This window comes from Sardina pilchardus, chromosome 5, assembly GCF_963854185.1.
Source record: "Sardina pilchardus chromosome 5, fSarPil1.1, whole genome shotgun sequence".
In the NCBI taxonomy this organism is placed as follows: Eukaryota; Metazoa; Chordata; class Actinopteri; order Clupeiformes; family Clupeidae; genus Sardina; species Sardina pilchardus.
Window position 1 is genome coordinate 36470781 of NC_084998.1, and position 21617 is coordinate 36492397.

Below are 21617 nucleotides of genomic sequence, written 5' to 3' on the forward strand. Positions count from 1 at the left end.
ACCAACATCAAGTTTTGTTTGCATCCATATCAGGTGCCTCAGTCTAGGTTTTTCTTGGTTTTTAGACAGCTTGCTACCAGGAAGAGAGAGAGGTCCTTCTGAAGGGAGATCGACAGTGGATTACAGAGCTCCACTACGCTTTTCAAGATGACAATTATCTCGTAAGGATCCGTTTAATCAGCTTTTTTAATGACACATACATCATCACACAGATTATGTATCATAATCAAAGAAAAGCACTTTCTCTATCTCTATAGGTTTCCAAAGCCAAATGTGTGCTAGGAGATACATGCTTTTTGACATCCTGTAGGATGGCATTTCTAAAGGAATTTACCAAATCAAGTTATAATTGACCAAAAGTCTTGTCTGTTATCAGTATCTAAGTCACATGACTTGGTTCAGGTTGTTTGTCATTTTTTAGCCTGGTGAGAAATCAAAATGGCTCATATATCATATAACTGATATACAACTGATTATATTGTACATTTCTAAATATAAAAATGAAGACAAAAAAGTCTCCTGAACAATTTGGTTAAGGTGTATTCTGTTTAGAATTGAACATTTAGTTTCACACAGGAAGACATGCTTACACTGCAAAAACCACAGGTTATCAACCACAGGTTTGTACATTATTATGACAGTATAACCTTATAATGCCCTCCAGAGCATCACAGACATCTTATTTTATGGCAACAGAAGGATCAACAGAAGAATGACTGAGAGGATGAGAGTAATAAAGGAGATCCCTGAAGGCTCTTCAGACATATAGGCATTAGTGATGAAGATAAGGAAGTCATTATCAGGCAGAATAGAAAGATAAACCTAGAGAATGAGAATAGTTCTGCTGATGAGGGGAAGGAGGAGCAAATGCCTCCAAAACTCAGGAATTTGGGTGCTTTAATTGAGGGACACTTACTACCACTTCACTCAACCACTTCACCCATGCCCTCGGTTTGCATGTTCATGTGTAGGGTAGGGTGTCCCATTCCTTTAAAGGGGACATATTATACCTCTTTTTAAACGAGGTTAGAATTGGTCTCTCCCAAATTGAGCCGTTTCTGGGCTGGCCACGCCTCCGGCTGCGTGTATTGATTACGCTGCTCGTTTCACAGGTGAAAATGACTACAAACAGAGCCGGCATCCAACCACATATGTTAGACCCTGGTGCTAGGGTTGGTCTATGCAAATTCCCTTAGTATTACATCAGAATAAGGGAGCAATCCAAATGGCTCACAGCAGCATACTATTCTTGACACCAAAGTCTTTCTACTGATCTACAGAAAACGGATGGATGGGTTTTTTTCACGCTTGGAGTGTTTATAAGAACAGTAGAGGCCTAAATATGAACACAAAGGGCCGCATAAAGTGAGTTATGCATTATATGTCCCCTTTAAGGACCAAGGGAAAGTGTTGTTCAAACCTTCAAACTACGTACCACTTAAAACTATGACATGCAGACTACAATTGATGATGGAGATGAAATTTAGTGGGACACATCGGGCATACCGTAAAAACATTACAATACTAGAAAAGCACTCCAATAGGGCAGCTACCTCCGCCTGCATTGTTCTTCCTAGGTTGTCATACATTTGAACCAAAACTATTCAGATCGCCACCACCTGGCCATACCATGCCATTACACCACTAAGCTAAATACATAAATGCCTCTGGAATCAAGACTTACGGATCAGTCCCAAAATGTAATCGTTTCTTCCTTAGGTCATGTCTGACCTTCTCTGTTAATCTCATCGAAATCCATCCATTACTTTTTTCGCTATCTTGCCAACAAACAGACAAACAGACAGACACGCCGGTCCCCGATGAAAACATATACCTCCTTGGCGGAGGTAAACAAGCACACCGAGAGACTCATTGAAGCTGCAGATTGAGGGAACTTAGCCAACATGTTGAATGTATACAACTATAAATATGTCCAAAACTTTTGAAGTCTGCATCTTGTAAACATATAGTACTGGTTACATAAAAGTGAAAAAAAAAAAACATTCAGAAATATTTGGTGGTTTCACTAATTGGAAAAACTTCCAAATAACAAATTGCTCATGTGTAATGTCTTTTCCATTCCTTGCCACACTCTAAGAAAAAAAGGTTCCACATGGAACCTAAAAAGGTAATATTGAATAATAATTTACAACACTTCAATAATCAATAATTTCATAATGTAAAACCATGCTAACATGCAGTAAGCTGCTACGAAGGAAGGAGGAGAGGTGGTTTCAAATTAACTGTATTTTGAAGAGTATTTAAAGAAGAATAATGCAGGATTGGCGATTTCATCTCTGGTTTCGGTTTCGTTTTTCGTTTTCGCTCGTTTTATGCTTGCATATCTCTGCAGAGCTTCCCCGACAGCTTTAGCGTGTATATTTATACATATATAGGCCATATATAAATATATAAATTGCAAGCGTGTTTCTTCTTGTTCCTTTCGCGTCTCTGACTTCCAGATGTAAACAGCAGACGATCGTTTATCAGAAAGTTGCAAGGTTGTAATAGCGGATAGGGACACTAGGGGCGGGAGGAAATGTGACTGTTTTCGATAAAACTGGTCAGTCAAGCAAAACAACGATTTCTAAGCGATTTTATGACTATGAAAAAGTTGTATAGGGTCTCTTTAAAGAGTAGTTGAAACTTGAATTTCCCCTTGGGGATCAATAAAGTATCTATCTATCTATCTATCTAGTTACATGAAAAAATAAATCACAAAAAATATACATCAGTCCACAAAACATGTCATGTATAAATAAATAAGAAATGTGAATAAAATATATTGGGGCAATTGCTCTGTCGCTAGTTTGGAGTTTAACACGGTTTTAAACTCGGTGGTGACGCAAGAAGTCACGTGACGACTTAAGCTCCATTGCTGTGTCATATGAACCTGTGGTTTAACCTGCTGCTGCGTTTTACCTTGATCTCAATTGCTGTGTCTTCAAGAAAATTCAAATCACCCACTAGAGGGCGCATTTATTGCGTGTTAGTCTAATCTCGGAAGGGACATGGTTTTACGGTAGACTAAACCATAGTTTGCAGGATAGCTAGATAGGTGACAGCTTACGCTTCATGAACCGATACAGACAGTACACACACTGTTGGCTAGTTTGGACTTATTACACAGTAGGCTACAATAAAGGCTACAAGATAGCAGTTGCTTAAGTTGGCAAATGCCTAACTCAAAATTTACAAAGAACGAGTAGGCCGTTCTTCCTATTCTTCTTATTACAGTGCATGAAAATGCACTGTACTGTTCTTCCTAGGCTTCAACTTCTTATTATTACAGTGCATGAAAATGCACTGTACTGTTCTTCCTATTCTTCTTATTAGAGTGCATGAAAATGCACTGTACTGTTCTTCCTCGGTCTTCTTCTTCTTCTTCTTCTTATTACAGTGCATGAAAATGCACTGTACTGTTATCCCTAGGCTTCTTCTTCTTCTTCTTCTTCTACTACTTCTTATTATTACAGTGCATGAAAATGCACTGTACTGTTCTTCCTAGTTACAGTGCATGAAAATGCACTGTACTGTTCTTCCTAGGCTTCTTCTTATTATAGTGCATGAAAATGCACTATACTGTTATTCCAAGTTTTCTTATTATTATAGTGCATGAAAATGCACTATATTGTTCTTCCTAGGTTTCTTATTATTACAGTGCATGAAAATGCACTGTACTGTTCTTCCTCGGTCTTCTTATTATTATTATTATTATTATTACAGTGCATGAAAATGCACTGTACTGTTCTTCCTATTCTTCTTATTACAGTGCATGAAAATGCACTGTACTGTTCTTCCTAGGCTTTTTCTTATTATTACAGTGCATGAAAATGCACTGTACTGTTATTCCAAAACTTCTTATTACAGTGCATGAAAATGCAATATATTGTTCTTCCTAGGTTTCTTATTATTACAGTGCATGAAAATGCACTGTACTGTTCTTCCTCGGTCTTCTTATTATTATTATTATTATTATTACAGTGCATGAAAATGCACTGTACTGTTCTTCCTATTCTTCTTATTACAGTGCATGAAAATGCACTGTACTGTTCTTCCTAGGCCTTTTCTTATTATTACAGTGCATGAAAATGCACTGTACTGTTATTCCAAAACTTCTTATTACAGTGCATGAAAATGCACTGTACTGTTATTCCAAAACTTCTTATTATTAGAGTGCATGAAAATTATTCTTATAGGTGATATTATTCTTCTAACGCTTTTTGTGTGTTTAATGCGGCTTCAACCGTTTATCGTAGAAACTTCGTTCAAACTGCACTGCGTAGGTCTTACTTAGGTGACTTCAGCTTTGTATTTTTCAACTTTGAAAACTTTATCGTTGAATTTATATTAATTTTTTAAAACATTTTTTCTCCCATAGACTTAACATTGGACTATGACATCATAATAGGGCAATTATAATCTTATGCCAGGTGGCCAGCCCCACCTGCAGCAGCTCTCTCTCTCTCAGGCTTTAAGCATACAATCTCATTAAGACTACAGATCCTGTTTCATACTTCCTCTGTCCACAACTGTTTCAAAATAAAAGTCCTCACTGCAATAATACACTATTAAATCATTTAACCATTGAAACTACTCAACTATTTAACTGTTCAACCATTCCAACTGTCAGTTATCATCAACTATGCCTCCAGTCAACTACATGAAACCTCCATGTACCTAGCAACCAACATAACAACCATTAAAATTAAGCGTTTATGACCGTTTCCATAGCAACCAACATGATTTTACTACAGTAACTTCTTTATTCCTGATAGTGGCCACCATAGATACCCTATCAACAAATGTTTCAAAATAAAAGTCCTCACTAGCAAGTTAGCATGGTTAGCATAGTTAGCATTTTTAGCATAACTGCTAGAAATGATTAACTAAGTTAGCTAATCAACCTGGTTAGCATTGTTAGCATCGTTGGCATTGTTAGCATAGTTAGCATTTTTACCATAACTGCTAGAAATCATCAGTTAAGTTAGCTAATCAACCTGGTTGGCATTGTTAATATAGTTAGCATTGTTAGCATAGTTAACATTTTTAGCATTAACTGCTAGAAATCATCAACTAAGTTAGCTAATCAACCTCGTTAACATAGTTAGCATGTTGAGCATTGTTAGCATAGTTAGCTAATCTGGTAATCAGGTTAGCTAATTCAATTTTAAACTGTCTATTTTAGCACTATCAACTTTCAAAAACTATGAAACCACCATGTCTACCCTAGCAACACCTTAGTAACCATATCTACATGATTTATCTGTAAATTTTAGCATTTTCATGCACTCGTAATTTCCTTGGAATTACATTCTCTAGTTATTATTACAGTGCATGAAAATGCACTGTACTGTTCTTCCTAGGCTTTTTATTATTCCACTTCTTCTTCTAACGCACGCAATTGAGCTTGAACCATTTAACGTAGAAACTTCATTCAAACTTTGTTACGTAGGTCTTACTTAGGACAGGTGTGCTATGACTTTTCAACTTTGTCACTTTTATACTTTTTGAACTACTAGATAAAAACTATTAACAATTTCCCCATAGACTTAACATTGCTCATTATGACATCACGGCAGCAATTAGAATGTTACCCCAGCTGGTCAGCCACCTGGGCACCAACTGTCAGTTTCTCTCAGGCTCCTCTCTGAAGACTACATATTCTGTTCCCCTGTATCCTCTGCGCACAACAGTATCAAAATAAGTCCTCCTAATTCCATCCAACTTTATATCCATTCATCTTCTTCAAACCATTCACTCATCCACCCATTCTAAACAGTCTGCCTATCAACAACATCAATTAGACGCTCTACATTCAACTTTTAAACAATCTACTCTGTCTCAGGCTGGCTCTCTTAAGACTAGTCAGTTAAATTGATTACACCTGTATCTGTATCCACTACTCTCAGTAGAGAGCTGTCTCTCCATTCTACAAGAATATCCACCTTATTCCTTAACCCGGAAATATGTATCGTTGCGATGGTTACGAGACTGTTTTCAACTTCCGTTCATTCTGTTAACATGTGCGTTCTCCGTAGCGAACTAGATTATGCCTCAACTTAGATTTCTTTCGAAATGTTGACAATTCTGCCCTCGGCATGTATATACTACATCATATATAACCGATATAAAATAGAAAAGTTTACTTTTATATGCGTTATGATATGTTAAGCACCGTAAACCGTCACGTTAAAACAGATACAATGCAGCTTCGCCGGAAATAGAAAACCGTCTCGGTGTCATGGCGACCCCCATTGTTGGGCTGCGGAATATCGTGGATAAGGCACATTCCATCCAACATTCTATCCATTCATCTTCTTCAGACCATTCACTCATCCACCCATTAAACTGTCTATCAACATCTATTAAACAATCTGTCTATCAACATCCATAACAACATTGTTAACAAATTTAGCATTGTTAGCATAGTTAGCATTTTTAACATTACTGCAAGAAATCATCGGTTAAGTTAGCTAATCAACCTGGTTAGCATTGTTAGTAAAGTTAGCATTGCTAGCATAGTTAGCATTTTTAGCCTAACGGCTAGAAATCATTAGCTAAGTTAGCTAATCAACATTTTAACATGAATAGAAATCATTAGTTAGGTTAGAACTGGAATGTTTCATCTTTAAACTGTCTACCTTCACACTATCAACTCTCTGTAAACTATGCAACCACCATGTTTACCCTAGCTACACCTTAGTAACCATATCTACATTATCTATCTATTTTTGCATTTTCATGCACTGGTAATTCCTTGGAATTGCATTTCTAGTTATTCCACTTCTTCTTCTAACGCTCGCAATTCAGCTTGAACCGTTTAACGTAGAAACTTGATTCAAACCTTGCTACGTAGGTCTTACTTAGGATACCTGTGGAATATATTTTTCAACTTTGTAACTTTTATACTTTTTAAACTATGAATTAAAAACTATTAAAAATGTCCCCATAGACTTAACATTGCTCATTATGACATCATGGCAGCAATTAGAATGTTACGCCAGGTGGCCAGTCCAGGTGCAGCAGCTCTCTCTCTCTCTCAGACTTTAAACATAGGCTACACTGGCTCTCTTGAGACTACATTTTCTGTTCCCCTGTATCAACTGTATCAACTTAAGTCTTCCTAATTCCATCCAACTTTCTATCCATTCATCTTCTTCAAACCATTCTATCATCCACCTATTCTAAACAGTCTGTCTATCAACATCAATTAGACGATCTACATTCAACTATTAAACAATCTACTCTGTCTCAGGCTTTAAGTACACTCTGGCTCTCTTAAGACTAGCCAGTTAAATTGATTACACCTGTATCTGTATCCACTACTCTCAGTAGAGAGCTGTGTCTCTCCACTCTACAAGAATATAAGGCACATTTCATCCAACTTTCTATCCATTCATCTTCTTCAGACCATTCACTCATCCACCCATTAAACTGTCAACATCTATTAAACAATCTGCCTATCAACATCCATTAAACTCTCTGTCTATCAACATTAATTAGACTATCTACATTCAACTTTTAAATCATTTACTCTGTCTCAGGCTTTAAGCATAATACACTCTGGCTCTCTTAAGATTAGCCAGTTAAATTGATTACACCTGTATCAACTACTCTCAGAGAGCTGTATCAGTGTCTCTCTTAACAAGAATATAAGGCACATTCCATCCAACCTTCTATCCATTCATCTTCTTCAGACCATTCACTCATCCACCATTAAACTGTCAATCAATATCTATTAAACAATCTGCCTATCAACATCCATTAAACATTCTGTCTATCAACATTAATTAGACTATCTACATACAACTTTTAAAGTATTTACTGTGGGTCCCTCTCAAGCAGCGTTTATATGTCCTCCCTCGCTCCTCGATCCTCAATGATCTACATAAAGAAAGATAAAAGAAGGGCTAGACTATCCCATTGTTGCCGCTCCATCATTCTTTATGTAGATCAGTGAGGAGCGAGAGAGGACGCGTAAACGCTATATGAGAGGCACCTTCTGTCTCAGGCTTTAAGCATACAATCTCATTAAAAGACTACAGATCCTGTTTCACTACTTCCTCTGTCCACAACTGTTTCAAAATCAAAGTCCTCACTGCAATAATACACTATTAAATCATTTAACCATAGTAACTCAACTATTTAACTGTTCAACCATTCCAACTGTCAGTTATCATCAACTATGCCTCCAGTCAACTACATGAAACCTCCATATACCTAGCAACCAACATAGCAACCATTAAAATTAAGCGTTTATGACCGTTTCCATAGCAACCAACATGATTATACTGCAGTAACTTCTTTATTCCTGATAGTGGCCACCATGGATACCCTGTCAACAAATGTTTCAAAATAAAAGTCCTCATTAGCAAGTTAGCTAGTTAGCATAGTTAGCATAGTTAGCATTTTTAACATAGCTGTTAGAAATGGTTAGCTAAGTTAGCTAATCAACCTGGTTAGCATTGTTAGCATAGTTAGCATTTTTAGCATTACCTAACTTAACCGATGATTTCTAGCAGTAATCAACCTGGTTAGCATTGTTAGTAAAGTTAGCATTGCTAGCATAGTTAGCATTTTTAGCATAATTGCTAGAAATCATTAGCTAAGTTAGCTAATCAACATTTTAACATGAATAGAAATCATTAGTTAAGTTACAACTGGAATGTTTCAGCTTTAAACTGTTCACACTATCAACTCTCTGTAAACTATGCAACCACCATGTTTGCCCTAGCTACACCTTAGTAACCATATCTACATTATCTATCTATTTTTGCATTTTCATGCACTGGTAATTCCTTGGAATTGCATTTCTAGTTACAGTGCATGAAAATGCACTGTACTGTTCTTCCTAGGCTTTTTCTTATTATTATTACAGTGCATGAAAATGCAATGTACTGTTCTTCCTAGGCTTTTTCTTATTAGAGTGCATGAAAATGCACTCTACTGTTATCCGATTTATTCTTATTATTGATATTTTTCTTCTAACGCTTTTTGTGCGTCTAATTCAGCTTCAACCGTTTGACGTAGAAACTTCGTTCAAACTGCGCTGCGTAGGTCTTACTTAGGACACTTCAGCTATATTTTTTTCAACTTTGTAACTTTTATACTTTTTGAACTATTAAATAAAAACTATTAAAATGTCCCCATAGACTTAACATTACATTATGACATCATAATAGGGCAATTAGAATCTTATGCCAGGTGGCCAGTCCAGGTGCAGCAGCTCTCTCTCTCTCAGGCTTTAAGCATACAATCTCATTAAGACTACAGATCCTGTTTCATACTTCCTCTGTCCACAACTGTTTCAAAATAAAAGTCCTCACTGCAATAATACACTATTAAATCATTTAACCATTGAAAATACTCAACTATTTAACTGTTCAACCATTCCAACTGTCAGTTATCATCAACTATGCCTCCAGTCAACTACATGAAACCTCCACCTACCTAGCAACCAACATAGCAACCATTAAATTAAGCTTTTATGACAGTTTCCATAGCAACCAACATGATTATACTACAGTAACTTCTTTATTTCTGATAGTGGCCATCATGGATACCCTAGCAACAAATGTTTCAAAATAAAAGTCCTCATTAGCAAATTAGCATAGTTAGCATTGTTAGCATTTTTAGCAGAACTGCTAGAAATCATTAGCTAAGTTAGCTAATCAACCTGGTTAGCATTGTTAGCATAGTTAGCATTGTTAGCATAGTTAACATAGTTAGCATTTTTGCATAACTGCTTAAAATCATTAGCCAGGTTAGATAATCTGGTAATCAGGTTAGCTAATTAAATTTTAAACTGTCTATCTTCGCACCATCAACTTTCAAAAACTATGAAACCACCATGTCTACCCTAGCAACACCTTAGTAACCATATCTACATGATTTATCTGTACATTTTTGCATTTTCATGCACTCGTAATTTCCTTGGAATTACATTCTCTAGTTATTATTACAGTGCATGAAAATGCACTGTACTGTTCTTCCTAGTCTTCTTCAACTTCTTATTATTACAGTGCATGAAAATGCACTGTACTGTTCTTCCTATTCTTCTTATTATTACAGTGCATGAAAATGCACTGTACTGTTCTTCCTAGGCTTCTTATTATAGTGCATGAAAATGCACTATACTGTTCTTCCAATTATTCTTATTATAGGTGATATTATTCTTCTAACGCTTTTTGTGTGTTTAATGCGGCTTCAACCGTTTAACGTAGAAACTTCATTCAAACTGCGCTGCGTAGGTCTCACTTAGGTGACTTCAGCTTTGTATTTTTCAACTTTGAAAACTTTATCGTTGAATTTATATTAATTTTTTAAAACATTTTTTCTCCCATAGACTTAACATTGGATTATGACATCATAATAGGGCAATTAGAATCTTATGCCAGGTGGCCAGCCCCACCTGCAGCAGCTCTCTCTCTCTCAGGCTGTAAGCATACAATCTCTCTGAAGACTACACATATCCTGTTAAACTGTTTCCTCTGTCCACAACTGTTTCAAAATAAAAGTCCTCACTGCAATAATACACTATTAAATCATTTAACCATTGAAACTACTCAACTATTTAACTGTTCAACCATTCCAACTGTCAGTTATCATCAACTATGCCTCCAGTCAACTACATGAAACCTCCATGTACCTAGCAACCAACATAGCAACCATTAAAATTAAGCGTTTATGACCGTTTCCATAGCAACCAACATGATTTTACTACAGTAACTTCTTTATTCCTGATAGTGGCCACCATAGATACCCTATCAACAAATGTTTCAAAATAAAAGTCCTCACTACCAAGTTAGCTAGTTAGCATGGTTAGCATTGTTAGCATAGTTAGCATTTTTAGCATAACTGCTAGAAATGGTTAGCTAAGTTAGCTAATCAACCTGGTTAGCATAGTTAGCATTGTTAGCATTTTTAGCATAACTGCTAGAAATCATTAGTTCAGTTAGAACTGTAATGTTTAAGCTTTAAACTGTCTACCTTCACACTATCAGCTTTCTTTAAACTATGCAACCACCATGTTTACCCTAGCTACACCTTAGTAACTATATCTACATTATCTACTGTATCTATACATTTTTGCATTTTCATGCACTCGTAATTTCCCTGGAATTACATTCTCTAGTTATTAAACTTCTTCTTCTAACGCTCGCAATTCAGCTTCAACCGTTTAACATAGAAACTTCATTCAAACTTTGTTGCGTAGGTCTTGCTTATGCCATATGTGCTTTGTATTTTTCAACTTTGTAACTTTTATACTTTTTAAACTATTAGTTAAAAACTATCACCATTTCCCCCATAGACTTAACATTGCTCATTATGACATCACGGCAGCAATTAGAATGTTACCCCAGCTGGTCAGCCACCTGGGCACCAACTGTCAGTTTCTCTCAGACTCCTCTCTGAAGACTACATATTCTGTTCCCCTGTATCCTCTGTGCACAACAGTATCAAAATAAGTCCTCCTAATTCCATCCAACTTTATATCCATTCATCTTCTTCAAACCATTCACTCATCCACCCATTCTAAACAGTCTGCCTATCAACAACATCAATTAGACGCTCTACATTGAACTTTTAAACAATCTACTCTGTCTCAGGCTGGCTCTCTTAAGACTAGCCAGTTAAATTGATTACACCTGTATCTGTATCCACTACTCTCAGTAGAGAGCTGTGTCTCTCCATTCTACAAGAATATAAGGCACATTCCATCCAACATTCTATCCATTCATCTTCTTCAGACCATTCACTCATCCACCCATTAAACTGTCTATCAACATCTATTAAACAATCTGTCTATCAACATCCATTAAACTCTCTGTCTATCAACATTAATTAGACTATCTACATTCAACTTTTAAATTATTTACTCTGTCTCAGGCTTTAAGAGTAGGCCTACTCTGGCTCTCTTAAGACTAGCCAGTTAAATTGATTACACCTGTGTCAACTACTCTCAGAGAGCTGTATCAGTGTCTCTCTTAACAAGAATATAAGGCACATTCCATCCAACCTTCTATCCATTCATCTTCTTCAGACCATTCACTCATCCACCCATTAAACTGTCAATCAATATAAAACAATCTGCCTATCAACATCCATTAAACATTCTATCTATCAACATTAATTAGACTATCTACATACAACTTTTAAAGTATTTACTGTGGGTCCCTCTCAAGCAGCGTTTATATGTCCTCCCTCGCTCCTCGATCCTCAATGATCTACATAAAGAAAGATGGAAGAAGGGCTAGACTATCCCATTGTTGCCGCTCCATCATTCTTTATGTAGATCAGTGAGGAGCGAGAGAGGACGCGTAAACGCTATGAGAGGCACCTTCTGTCTCAGGCTTTAAGCATACAATCTCATTAAGACTACAGATCCTGTTTCACTACTTCCTCTGTCCACAACTGTTTCAAAATAAAGGTCCTCACTGCAATAATACACTATTAAATCATTTAACCATTGAAACTACTCAACTATTGAACTGTTCAACCATTCCAACTGTCAGTTATCATCCACTATGCCTCCAGTCAACTACATGAAACCTCCATGTACCTAGCAACCAACATAGCAACCATTAAAATTAAGTGTTTATGACTGTTTCCATAGCAACCAACATGATTATACTGCAGTAACTTCTTGTTTCCTGATAGTGGCCACCATGGATACCCTAGCAACAAATGTTTCAAAATAAAAGTCCTCACTAGCAAGTTAGCTAGTTAGCATAGTTAGCATTGTTAGCATAGTTAGCATTTTTAACATAACTGCAAAAAATCATCAACTAAGTTAGCTAATCAACCTGGTTAGCATTGTTAGCAAATTTAGCATTGTTAGCATAGTTAGCATTTTTAGCATTACTGCTAGAAATCATCGGTTAAGTTAGCTAATCAACCTGGTTAGCATTGTTAGTAAAGTTAGCATTGCTAGCATAATTAGCATTTTTAGCGTAACTGCTAGAAATCATTAGCTAAGTTAGCTAATCAACATTTTAACATGAATAGAAATCATTAGTTAAGTTAGAACTGGAATTTTTCATCTTTAAACTGTCTACCTTCACACTATCAACTCTCTGTAAACTATGCAACCACCATGTTTACCCTAGCTACACCTTAGTAACCATATCTACATTATCTATCTATTTTTGCATTTTCATGCACTGGTAATTCCTTGGAATTGCATTTCTAGTTATTATTAAACTTCTTCTTCTAACGCTCGCAATTCAGCTTCAACCGTTTAACGTAGAAACTTCATTCAAACTTTGTTGCGTAGGTCTTGCTTATGCCATATGTGCTTTGTATTTTTCAACTTTGTAACTTTTATACTTTTTAAACTATTAGTTAAAAACTATCACCATTTCCCCCATAGACTTAACATTGCTCATTATGACATCACGGCAGCAATTAGAATGTTACCCCAGCTGGTCAGCCACCTGGGCACCAACTGTCAGTTTCTCTCAGGCTCCTCTCTGAAGACTACATATTCTGTTCCCCTGTATCCTCTGCGCACAACAGTATCAAAATAAGTCCTCCTAATTCCATCCAACTTTATATCCATTCATCTTCTTCAAACCATTCACTCATCCACCCATTCTAAACAGTCTGCCTATCAACAACATCAATTAGACGCTCTACATTGAACTTTTAAACAATCTACTCTGTCTCAGGCTGGCTCTCTTAAGACTAGCCAGTTAAATTGATTACACCTGTATCTGTATCCACTACTCTCAGTAGAGAGCTGTGTCTCTCCATTCTACAAGAATATAAGGCACATTCCATCCAACATTCTATCCATTCATCTTCTTCAGACCATTCACTCATCCACCCATTAAACTGTCTATCAACATCTATTAAACAATCTGTCTATCAACATCCATTAAACTCTCTGTCTATCAACATTAATTAGACTATCTACATTCAACTTTTAAATTATTTACTCTGTCTCAGGCTTTAAGATACTCTGGCTCTCTTAAGACTAGCCAGTTAAATTGATTACACCTGTGTCAACTACTCTCAGAGAGCTGTATCAGTGTCTCTCTTAACAAGAATATAAGGCACATTCCATCCAACCTTCTATCCATTCATCTTCTTCAGACCATTCACTCATCCACCCATTAAACTGTCAATCAATATCTATTAAACAATCTGCCTATCAACATCCATTAAACATTCTATCTATCAACATTAATTAGACTATCTACATACAACTTTTAAAGTATTTACTGTGGGTCCCTCTCAAGCAGCGTTAATATGTCCTCCCTCGCTCCTCGATCCTCAATGATCTACATAAAGAAAGATAGAAGAAGGGCTAGACTATCCCATTGTTGCCACTCCATCATTCTTTATGTAGATCAGTGAGGAGCGAGAGAGGACGCGTAAACGCTATGAGAAGCACCTTCTGTCTCAGGCTTTAAGCATACAATCTCATTAAGACTACAGATCCTGTTTCACTACTTCCTCTGTCCACAACTGTTTCAAAATAAAGGTCCTCACTGCAATAATACACTATTAAATCATTTAACCATTGAAACTACTCAACTATTGAACTGTTCAACCATTCCAACTGTCAGTTATCATCCACTATGCCTCCAGTCAACTACATGAAACCTCCATGTACCTAGCAACCAACATAGCAACCATTAAAACGTGTTTATGACCGTTTCCATAGCAACCAATATGATTATACTGCAGTAACTTCTTGTTTCCTGATAGTGGCCACCATGGATACCCTAGCAACAAATGTTTCAAAATAAAAGTCCTCACTAGCAAGTTAGCTAGTTACCATGGTTAGCATAGTTAGCATTGTTAGCATAGTTAGCATTTTTAGCATAACTGCAAAAATCATCAACTAAGTTAGATAATCAACCTGGTTAGCATTGTTAGCAAATTTAGCATTGTTAGCATAGTTAGCATTTTTAGCATTACTGCTAGAAATCATCGGTTAAGTTAGCTAATCAACCTGGTTAGCATTGTTAGCATTGCTAGCATAGTAAGCATTTTTAGCGTAACTGCTAGAAATCATTAGCTAAGTTAGCTAATCAACATTTTAACATGAATAGAAATCATTAGTTAAGTTAGAACTGGAACTTTTCATCTTTAAACCGTCTACCTTCACACTATCAACTCTCTGTAAACTATGCAACCACCATGTTTACCCTAGCTACACCTTAGTAACCATATCTACATTATCTATCTATTTTTGCATTTTCATGCACTGGTAATTCCTTGGAATTGCATTTCTAGTTCTTCTTCTAACGCACGCAATTCAGCTTCAACCGCTTAACGTAGAAACTCCATTCAAACTATGTCGCGTAGGTCTTACTTACGCGATGTGGGCTTTGTATTTTTCAACTTTGTAACTTTTATACTTTTTAAACTATTAGTTAAAAACTATTACAATTTCCCCCATAGACTTAACATTGCTCATTATGACATCACGGCAGCAATTAGAATCTTATGCCAGGTGGCCGGCCACCTGGGCACCAACTGTCAGTTTCTCTGGCTTTAAGCATACAGTCTCTCAGAAGACTACATATCCTGTTAACTGTTTCCTCTGTCCACAACTGTTTCAAAATAAAAGTCCTCACTGCAATAATACACTATTAAATCATTTAACCATTGAAACTACTCAACTATTGAACTGTTCAACCATTACACCTGTCAGTTATCATCCACTATGCCTCCAGTCAACTACATGAAACCTCCATGTACCTAGCAACCAACAAAGCAACCATTAAAATTAAGTGTTCATGACCGTTTCCATAGCAACCAACATGATTATACTGCAGTAACTTCTTGTTTCCTGATAGTGGCCACCATGGATACCCTAGCAACAAATGTTTCAAAATAAAAGTCCTCACTAGCAAGTTAGCTAGTTAGCATGGTTAGCATAGTTAGCATTTTTAACATAGCTGCAAAAAATCATCAACTAAGTTAGCTAATCAACCTGGTTAGCATTGTTAGCAAATTTAATATTGTTAGCATAGTTAACATGTTTAGCATTACTGCTAGAAATCATCGGTTAAGTTAGCTAATCAACCTGGTTAGCATTGTTAGTAAAGTTAGCATTGTTAGCATAATTAGCATTTTTAGCATAACTGCTAGAAATCATTAACTAAGTTAGCTAATCAACATTTTAACATGAATAGAAATCATTAGTTAAGTTAGAACTGGAATGTTTCATCTTTAAACTGTCTACCTTCACACTATCAACTCTCTGTAAACTATGCAACCACCTTGTTTACCCTAGCTACACCTTAGTAACCATATCTACATTATCTATCTATTTTTGCATTTTCATGCACTGGTAATTCCTTGGAATTGCATTTCTAGTTATTATTATTATTCTTCTAACGCTCTTAATGGAGCTTCAACCGTTTAACGTAGAAACTTCATTCAAACTGCGCTGCGTAGGTCTTACTTAGGCCATGGGAGCTTTGTATTTTTCAACTTTGTAACTTTTATACTTTTTTAACTATTAATTAAAAACTATTAAAATTTCCCCATAGACTTAACATTGCGATTATGACATCATAATAGGGCAATTAGAATCTTATGCCAGGTGGCCAGGCCAGCTGCAGCAGCTCTCTCTCTCTCAGGCTTTAAGCATACAATCTCTCTGAAGACTACATATCCTGTTTCCTCTGTCCACAACTGTTTCAAAATAAAAGTCCTCGCTGCAATAATACACTATTAAATCATTTAACCATTGAAACTACTCAACTATTTAACTGTTCCACCATTCCAACTGTCAGTTATCATCCACTATGCCTCCAGTCAACTACATGAAACCTCCATGTACCTAGCAACCAACATAGCAACCATTGAAATTAAGCGTTTATGACCGTTTCCATAGCAACCAACATGATTATACTGCAGTAACTTCTTGTTTCCTGATAGTGGCCACCATGGATACCCTGGCAACAAATGTTTCAAAATAAAAGTCCTCACTAGCAAGTTAGCTAGTTACCATGGTTAGCATAGTTAGCATTGTTAGCATAGTTAGTATTTTTAGCATAACTGCTAGAAATGATTAGCTAAGTTAGCTAATCAACCTGGTTAGCGTTTTTAGCATAGTTAGCATTGTTAGCATAGTTAGCATTTTTAGCATAACTGCAAAAAATCATCACCTAAGTTAGCTAATCAACCTGGTTAGCATTGTTAACAATTTTAGCATTGTTAGCATAGTTAGCATTTTTAGCATTATTGCTAGAAATCATCAGTTAAGTTAGCTAAACAACCTGGTTAGCACTGTGAGCATAGTTAGCATAGTTAATGTTTTTACCATAACTGCATGAAATCAGTAGCTAAGTTAACAATCAACCTGGTTATCATTGTGACCATAGTTATCATTTTAACAGGAATAGAAATCATTAGTTAAGTTAGAACTGGAATGTTTCAGCTTTAAACTGTCTACCTTCACACTATCAACTCTCTGTAAACTATGCAACCACCATGTTTACCCTAGCTACACCTTAGTAACCATATCCACATTATCTATCTATTTTTGCATTTTCATGCACTGGTAATTCCTTGGAATTGCATTTCTAGTTATTATTATTCTTCTTCTAACGCTCTTAATGGAGCTTCAACCGTTTAACGTAGAAACTTCATTCAAACTGCGCTGCGTAGGTCTTACTTAGGCCATGGGAGCTTTGTATTTTTCAACTTTGTAACTTTTATACTTTTTGAACTATTAATTAAAAACTATTAAAATTTCCCCATAGACTTAACATTGCGATTATGACATCATAATAGGGCAATTAGAATCTTATGCCAGGTGGCCAGGCCAGCTGCAGCAGCTCTCTCTCTCTCAGGCTTTAAGGCGAGACACCCCAGGTGAATAGGGGGAAATTTTAAACTTAAAGATATCTTCATGAAACTTTACCAGTTGAATACTCACATAAATAGGAGAATAAAATGTATTGCAAGTTTTCTTTTATTTAATGTTTAAATATGCTAATTAGGCTATATCTCATTAAATATGCGCTAATTTGCATATATTTTGATGCGAAGGATCTGACCATTGGAAAAAGCCAGGTTGAAAATTATTTTTTTGTTGTGTTAATATATCAAATAAAAAAACATTTACAGAGGGGATTATGAATATCTTCTTTTGTTTTCCAGTAAATCAGAAAATACTGCCAATTGGCTTAAAAAGTGGATTTTCGCCCTATTTTTAGGCATAAAAAGTCATGTAAATCATGCCAAGAATGCTATATCAACAAATCCCTCTGTAAATATCTTCCTAATATAGTTAGGAATAAGACTGGAAAGTTTGGTGTATGTAGGTGCTGCAGAAGTGGAGATCCTTTGCATGGCGTGTGGGGGAAAACTCGTTTTGAGAAAACAGCCTTGAAACACAGCCAATGAAATGCGTTCTCAGCTTAGACTCGTCTTTGAACTTTCGCGATTGGTTGCTAATACAAAGGAAATGCCCATATTTGGATAGCATAGCGTCTTGTAGGAGAAGCAGGGCTTTCAAACGGTATCAAACACGATATGATTTGGATCACGATCACGGTAGTACATGACACTTTAGAATGGGAACTTTTGGTAAAATTAGGAGAAATATACAGGCGCGAGTAGACAAAAGTTCGTGAAATAAACACTTAAATGTGCAAATCGGACTTTGTTGTTGTAGTAGGGTGGTAAAATACATGCTAAAGTAGCAAACTAGCTCAAAATCTCGAAATTGACCGGAGGTCACAAAAACAGTATTTTCACCTGCCGTGTCTCGCCTTAAGCATACAATCTCTCTGAAGACTACATATCCTGTTTCCTCTGTCCACAACTGTTTCAAAATAAAAGTCCTCACTGCAATAATACACTATTAAATCATTTAACCATTGAAACTACTCAGCTATTTAACTGTTCAACCATTCCAACTGTCAGTTATCATCAACTATGCCTCCAGTCAACTACATGAAACCTCCATGTACCTAGCAACCAACATAGCAACCATTGAAATTAAGCGTTTATGACCGTTTCCATAGCAACCAACATGATTATACTGCAGTAACTTCTTGTTTCCTGATAGTGGCCACCATGGATACCCTGGCAACAAATGTTTCAAAATAAAAGTCCTCACTAGCAAGTTAGCTAGTTACCATGGTTAGCATAGTTAGCATTGTTAGCATTTTTAGCATAACTGCTAGAAATGATTAGCTAAGTTAGCTAATCAACCTGGTTAGCATTTTTTAGCGTAGTTAACATTGTTAGCATAGTTAACATTTTTAGCATAACAGCAAAAAATCATCACCTAAGTTAGCTAATCAACCTGGTTAGCATTGTTAGCAATTTTAGCATTGTTAGCATAGTTAGCATTTTTAGCATTATTGCTAGAAATCATCAGTTAAGTTAGCTAAACAACCTGGTTAGCACTGTGAGCATAGTTAGCATAGTTAACGTTTTTACCATAACTGCATGAAATCAGTAGCTAAGTTAACAATCAACCTGGTTATCATTGTGACCATAGTTATCATTTTAACAGGAATATAAATCATTAGTTAAGTTAGAACTGGAATGTTTCAGCTTTAAACTGTCTACCTTCACACTATCAACTCTCTGTAAACTATGCAACCACCATGTTTACCCTAGCTACACCTTAGTAACCATATCCACATCATCTATCTATTTTTGCATTTTCATGCACTGGTAATTCCTTGGAATTGCATTTCTAGTTATTATTAAACTTCTTCTTCTAACGCAGCCAATTCAGCTTCAACCGTTTAACGTAGAAACTTCATTCAAACGTTGTTGCGTAGGTCTTGCTTATGCCATGCCTGCTTTGTATTTTTTAACTTTGTAACTTTTATACTTTTTAAACTATTACTTAAAAACTATTACCATTTCCCCCATAGACTTAACATTGCGATTATGACATCATAATAGGGCAATTAGAATCTTATGCCAGGTGGCCAGGCCAGCTGCAGCAGCTCTCTCTCTCTCAGGCTTTAAGCATACAATCCCTTTGAAGACTACATATCCTGTTTCCTCTGTCCACAACTGTTTCAAAATAAAAGTCCTCACTGCAATAATACACTATTAAATCATTTAACCATTGAAACTACTCAACTATTTAACTGGTCAACCATTCCAACTGTCAGTTATCATCAACTATGCCTCCAGTCAACTACATGAAACCTCCATGTACCTAGCAACCAACATAGCAACCATTGAAATTAAGAGTTTATGGCCGTTTCCATAGCAACCAACATGATTATACCGCAGTAACTTCTTGTTTCCTGATAGTGGCCACCATGGATACCCTAGCAAAAAAAGGTTTCAAAATAAAAGTCCTCACTAGCAAGTTAGCTAGTTAGCATGGTTAGCATGGTTAGCATAGTTAGCATTTTTACCATAACTGCTAGAAATGATTAGCTAAGTTAGCTAATCAACCTGGTTAGCATTTTTAGCATAGTTAGCATTGTTAGCATAGTTAGCATTTTTAGCATAACTGCACAAAATCATCACCTAAGTTAGCTAATCAACCTGGTTAGCATTGTTAGCAATTTTAACCTTGTTAGCATAGTTAGCATTTTTACATTATTGCTAGAAATCATCAGTTAAGTTAACTAAACAACCTGGTTAGCACTGTGAGCATAGTTAGCATAGTTAACATTTTACCATAACTGCATGAAATCAGTAGCTAAGTTAACAATCAACCTGGTTATCATTGTTACCATAGTTATCATTTTAACAGGAATAGAAATCATTAGTTAAGTTAGAACTGGAATGTTTCAGCTTTAAACTGTCAACCTTCACACTATCAACTCTTTGTAAACTATGCAACCACCATGTTTACCCTAGCTACACCTTAGTAACCATATGGGTGGTTGACGTTTTAGGCCGAAAAAAAGTTTTTGAAAAAAAATTCAGATATTATGCATGGAAATCACTTAGTTATGTTGTACTGACTCTCCCATTCCCAAAATATGTATGATCTTTTAGAATTTGTATTGGAATTCATATTTATTCACTAATGTCTTGTGTTAGTGGCTAAAATTATCATATGGTGTGACATGAAAGTTATTGTGTGTAAAACTATAATGTGGTATATATTTTTTATGTGAGTCAGTGTATCATAATCTTCTATCTTTACTTCATCAAGATCTAGCATTTCCTTGTGGAAATGTATTATATTTTACAGTATATTTATTCATCAATACACAAAGTAAGGCATTTGTCCCTAATTTTTCAATAAACTTCATATTAATTTGGACATATCTTGATACAAAAGAAATGAAATGCATACAATGTTTGCTGACCCTATTTCCTATCTGTCACATTCAGATTTGTATGATTTAGACTCCGAAAGCCTTTTTATTTTCATAATTTCTTGATGTTTCTTGATGTCACACCAAATGATATGGTGTCACACCATATGATAAATTACACCAAATAACAATCTGTTAACGCAAAAATGTGAATATGCATTTCACAAACAATAAATCACAGTTTAAGACAAATATATCACATTAAGGATCACTGTTAAAAACTCAGAACTTTGTAAAACAGAATTCCACCAGATATTGTATAGCACTTGGGTAATAGGTGCCACATATTAAATAATAAATGTTAACAAAATGTTAAATATGTTAAAATATGTA

At 35.9% G+C, this 21617-nt stretch overlaps 1 protein-coding gene across 2 annotated transcripts in view; it reads left to right on the plus strand.

The window, feature by feature from the left end:
• LOC134080777 (myotonin-protein kinase) overlaps positions 1–21617 on the plus strand; it is a 351463-nt gene that overhangs the window by 115137 nt on the left and 214709 nt on the right. For both annotated transcript variants that reach the window (XM_062537385.1, XM_062537386.1), the window contains exon 4: positions 66–161. In XM_062537385.1, coding sequence (XP_062393369.1) covers positions 66–161 — 96 coding nt within the window. The remainder of the gene's footprint in view (positions 1–65; positions 162–21617) is intronic.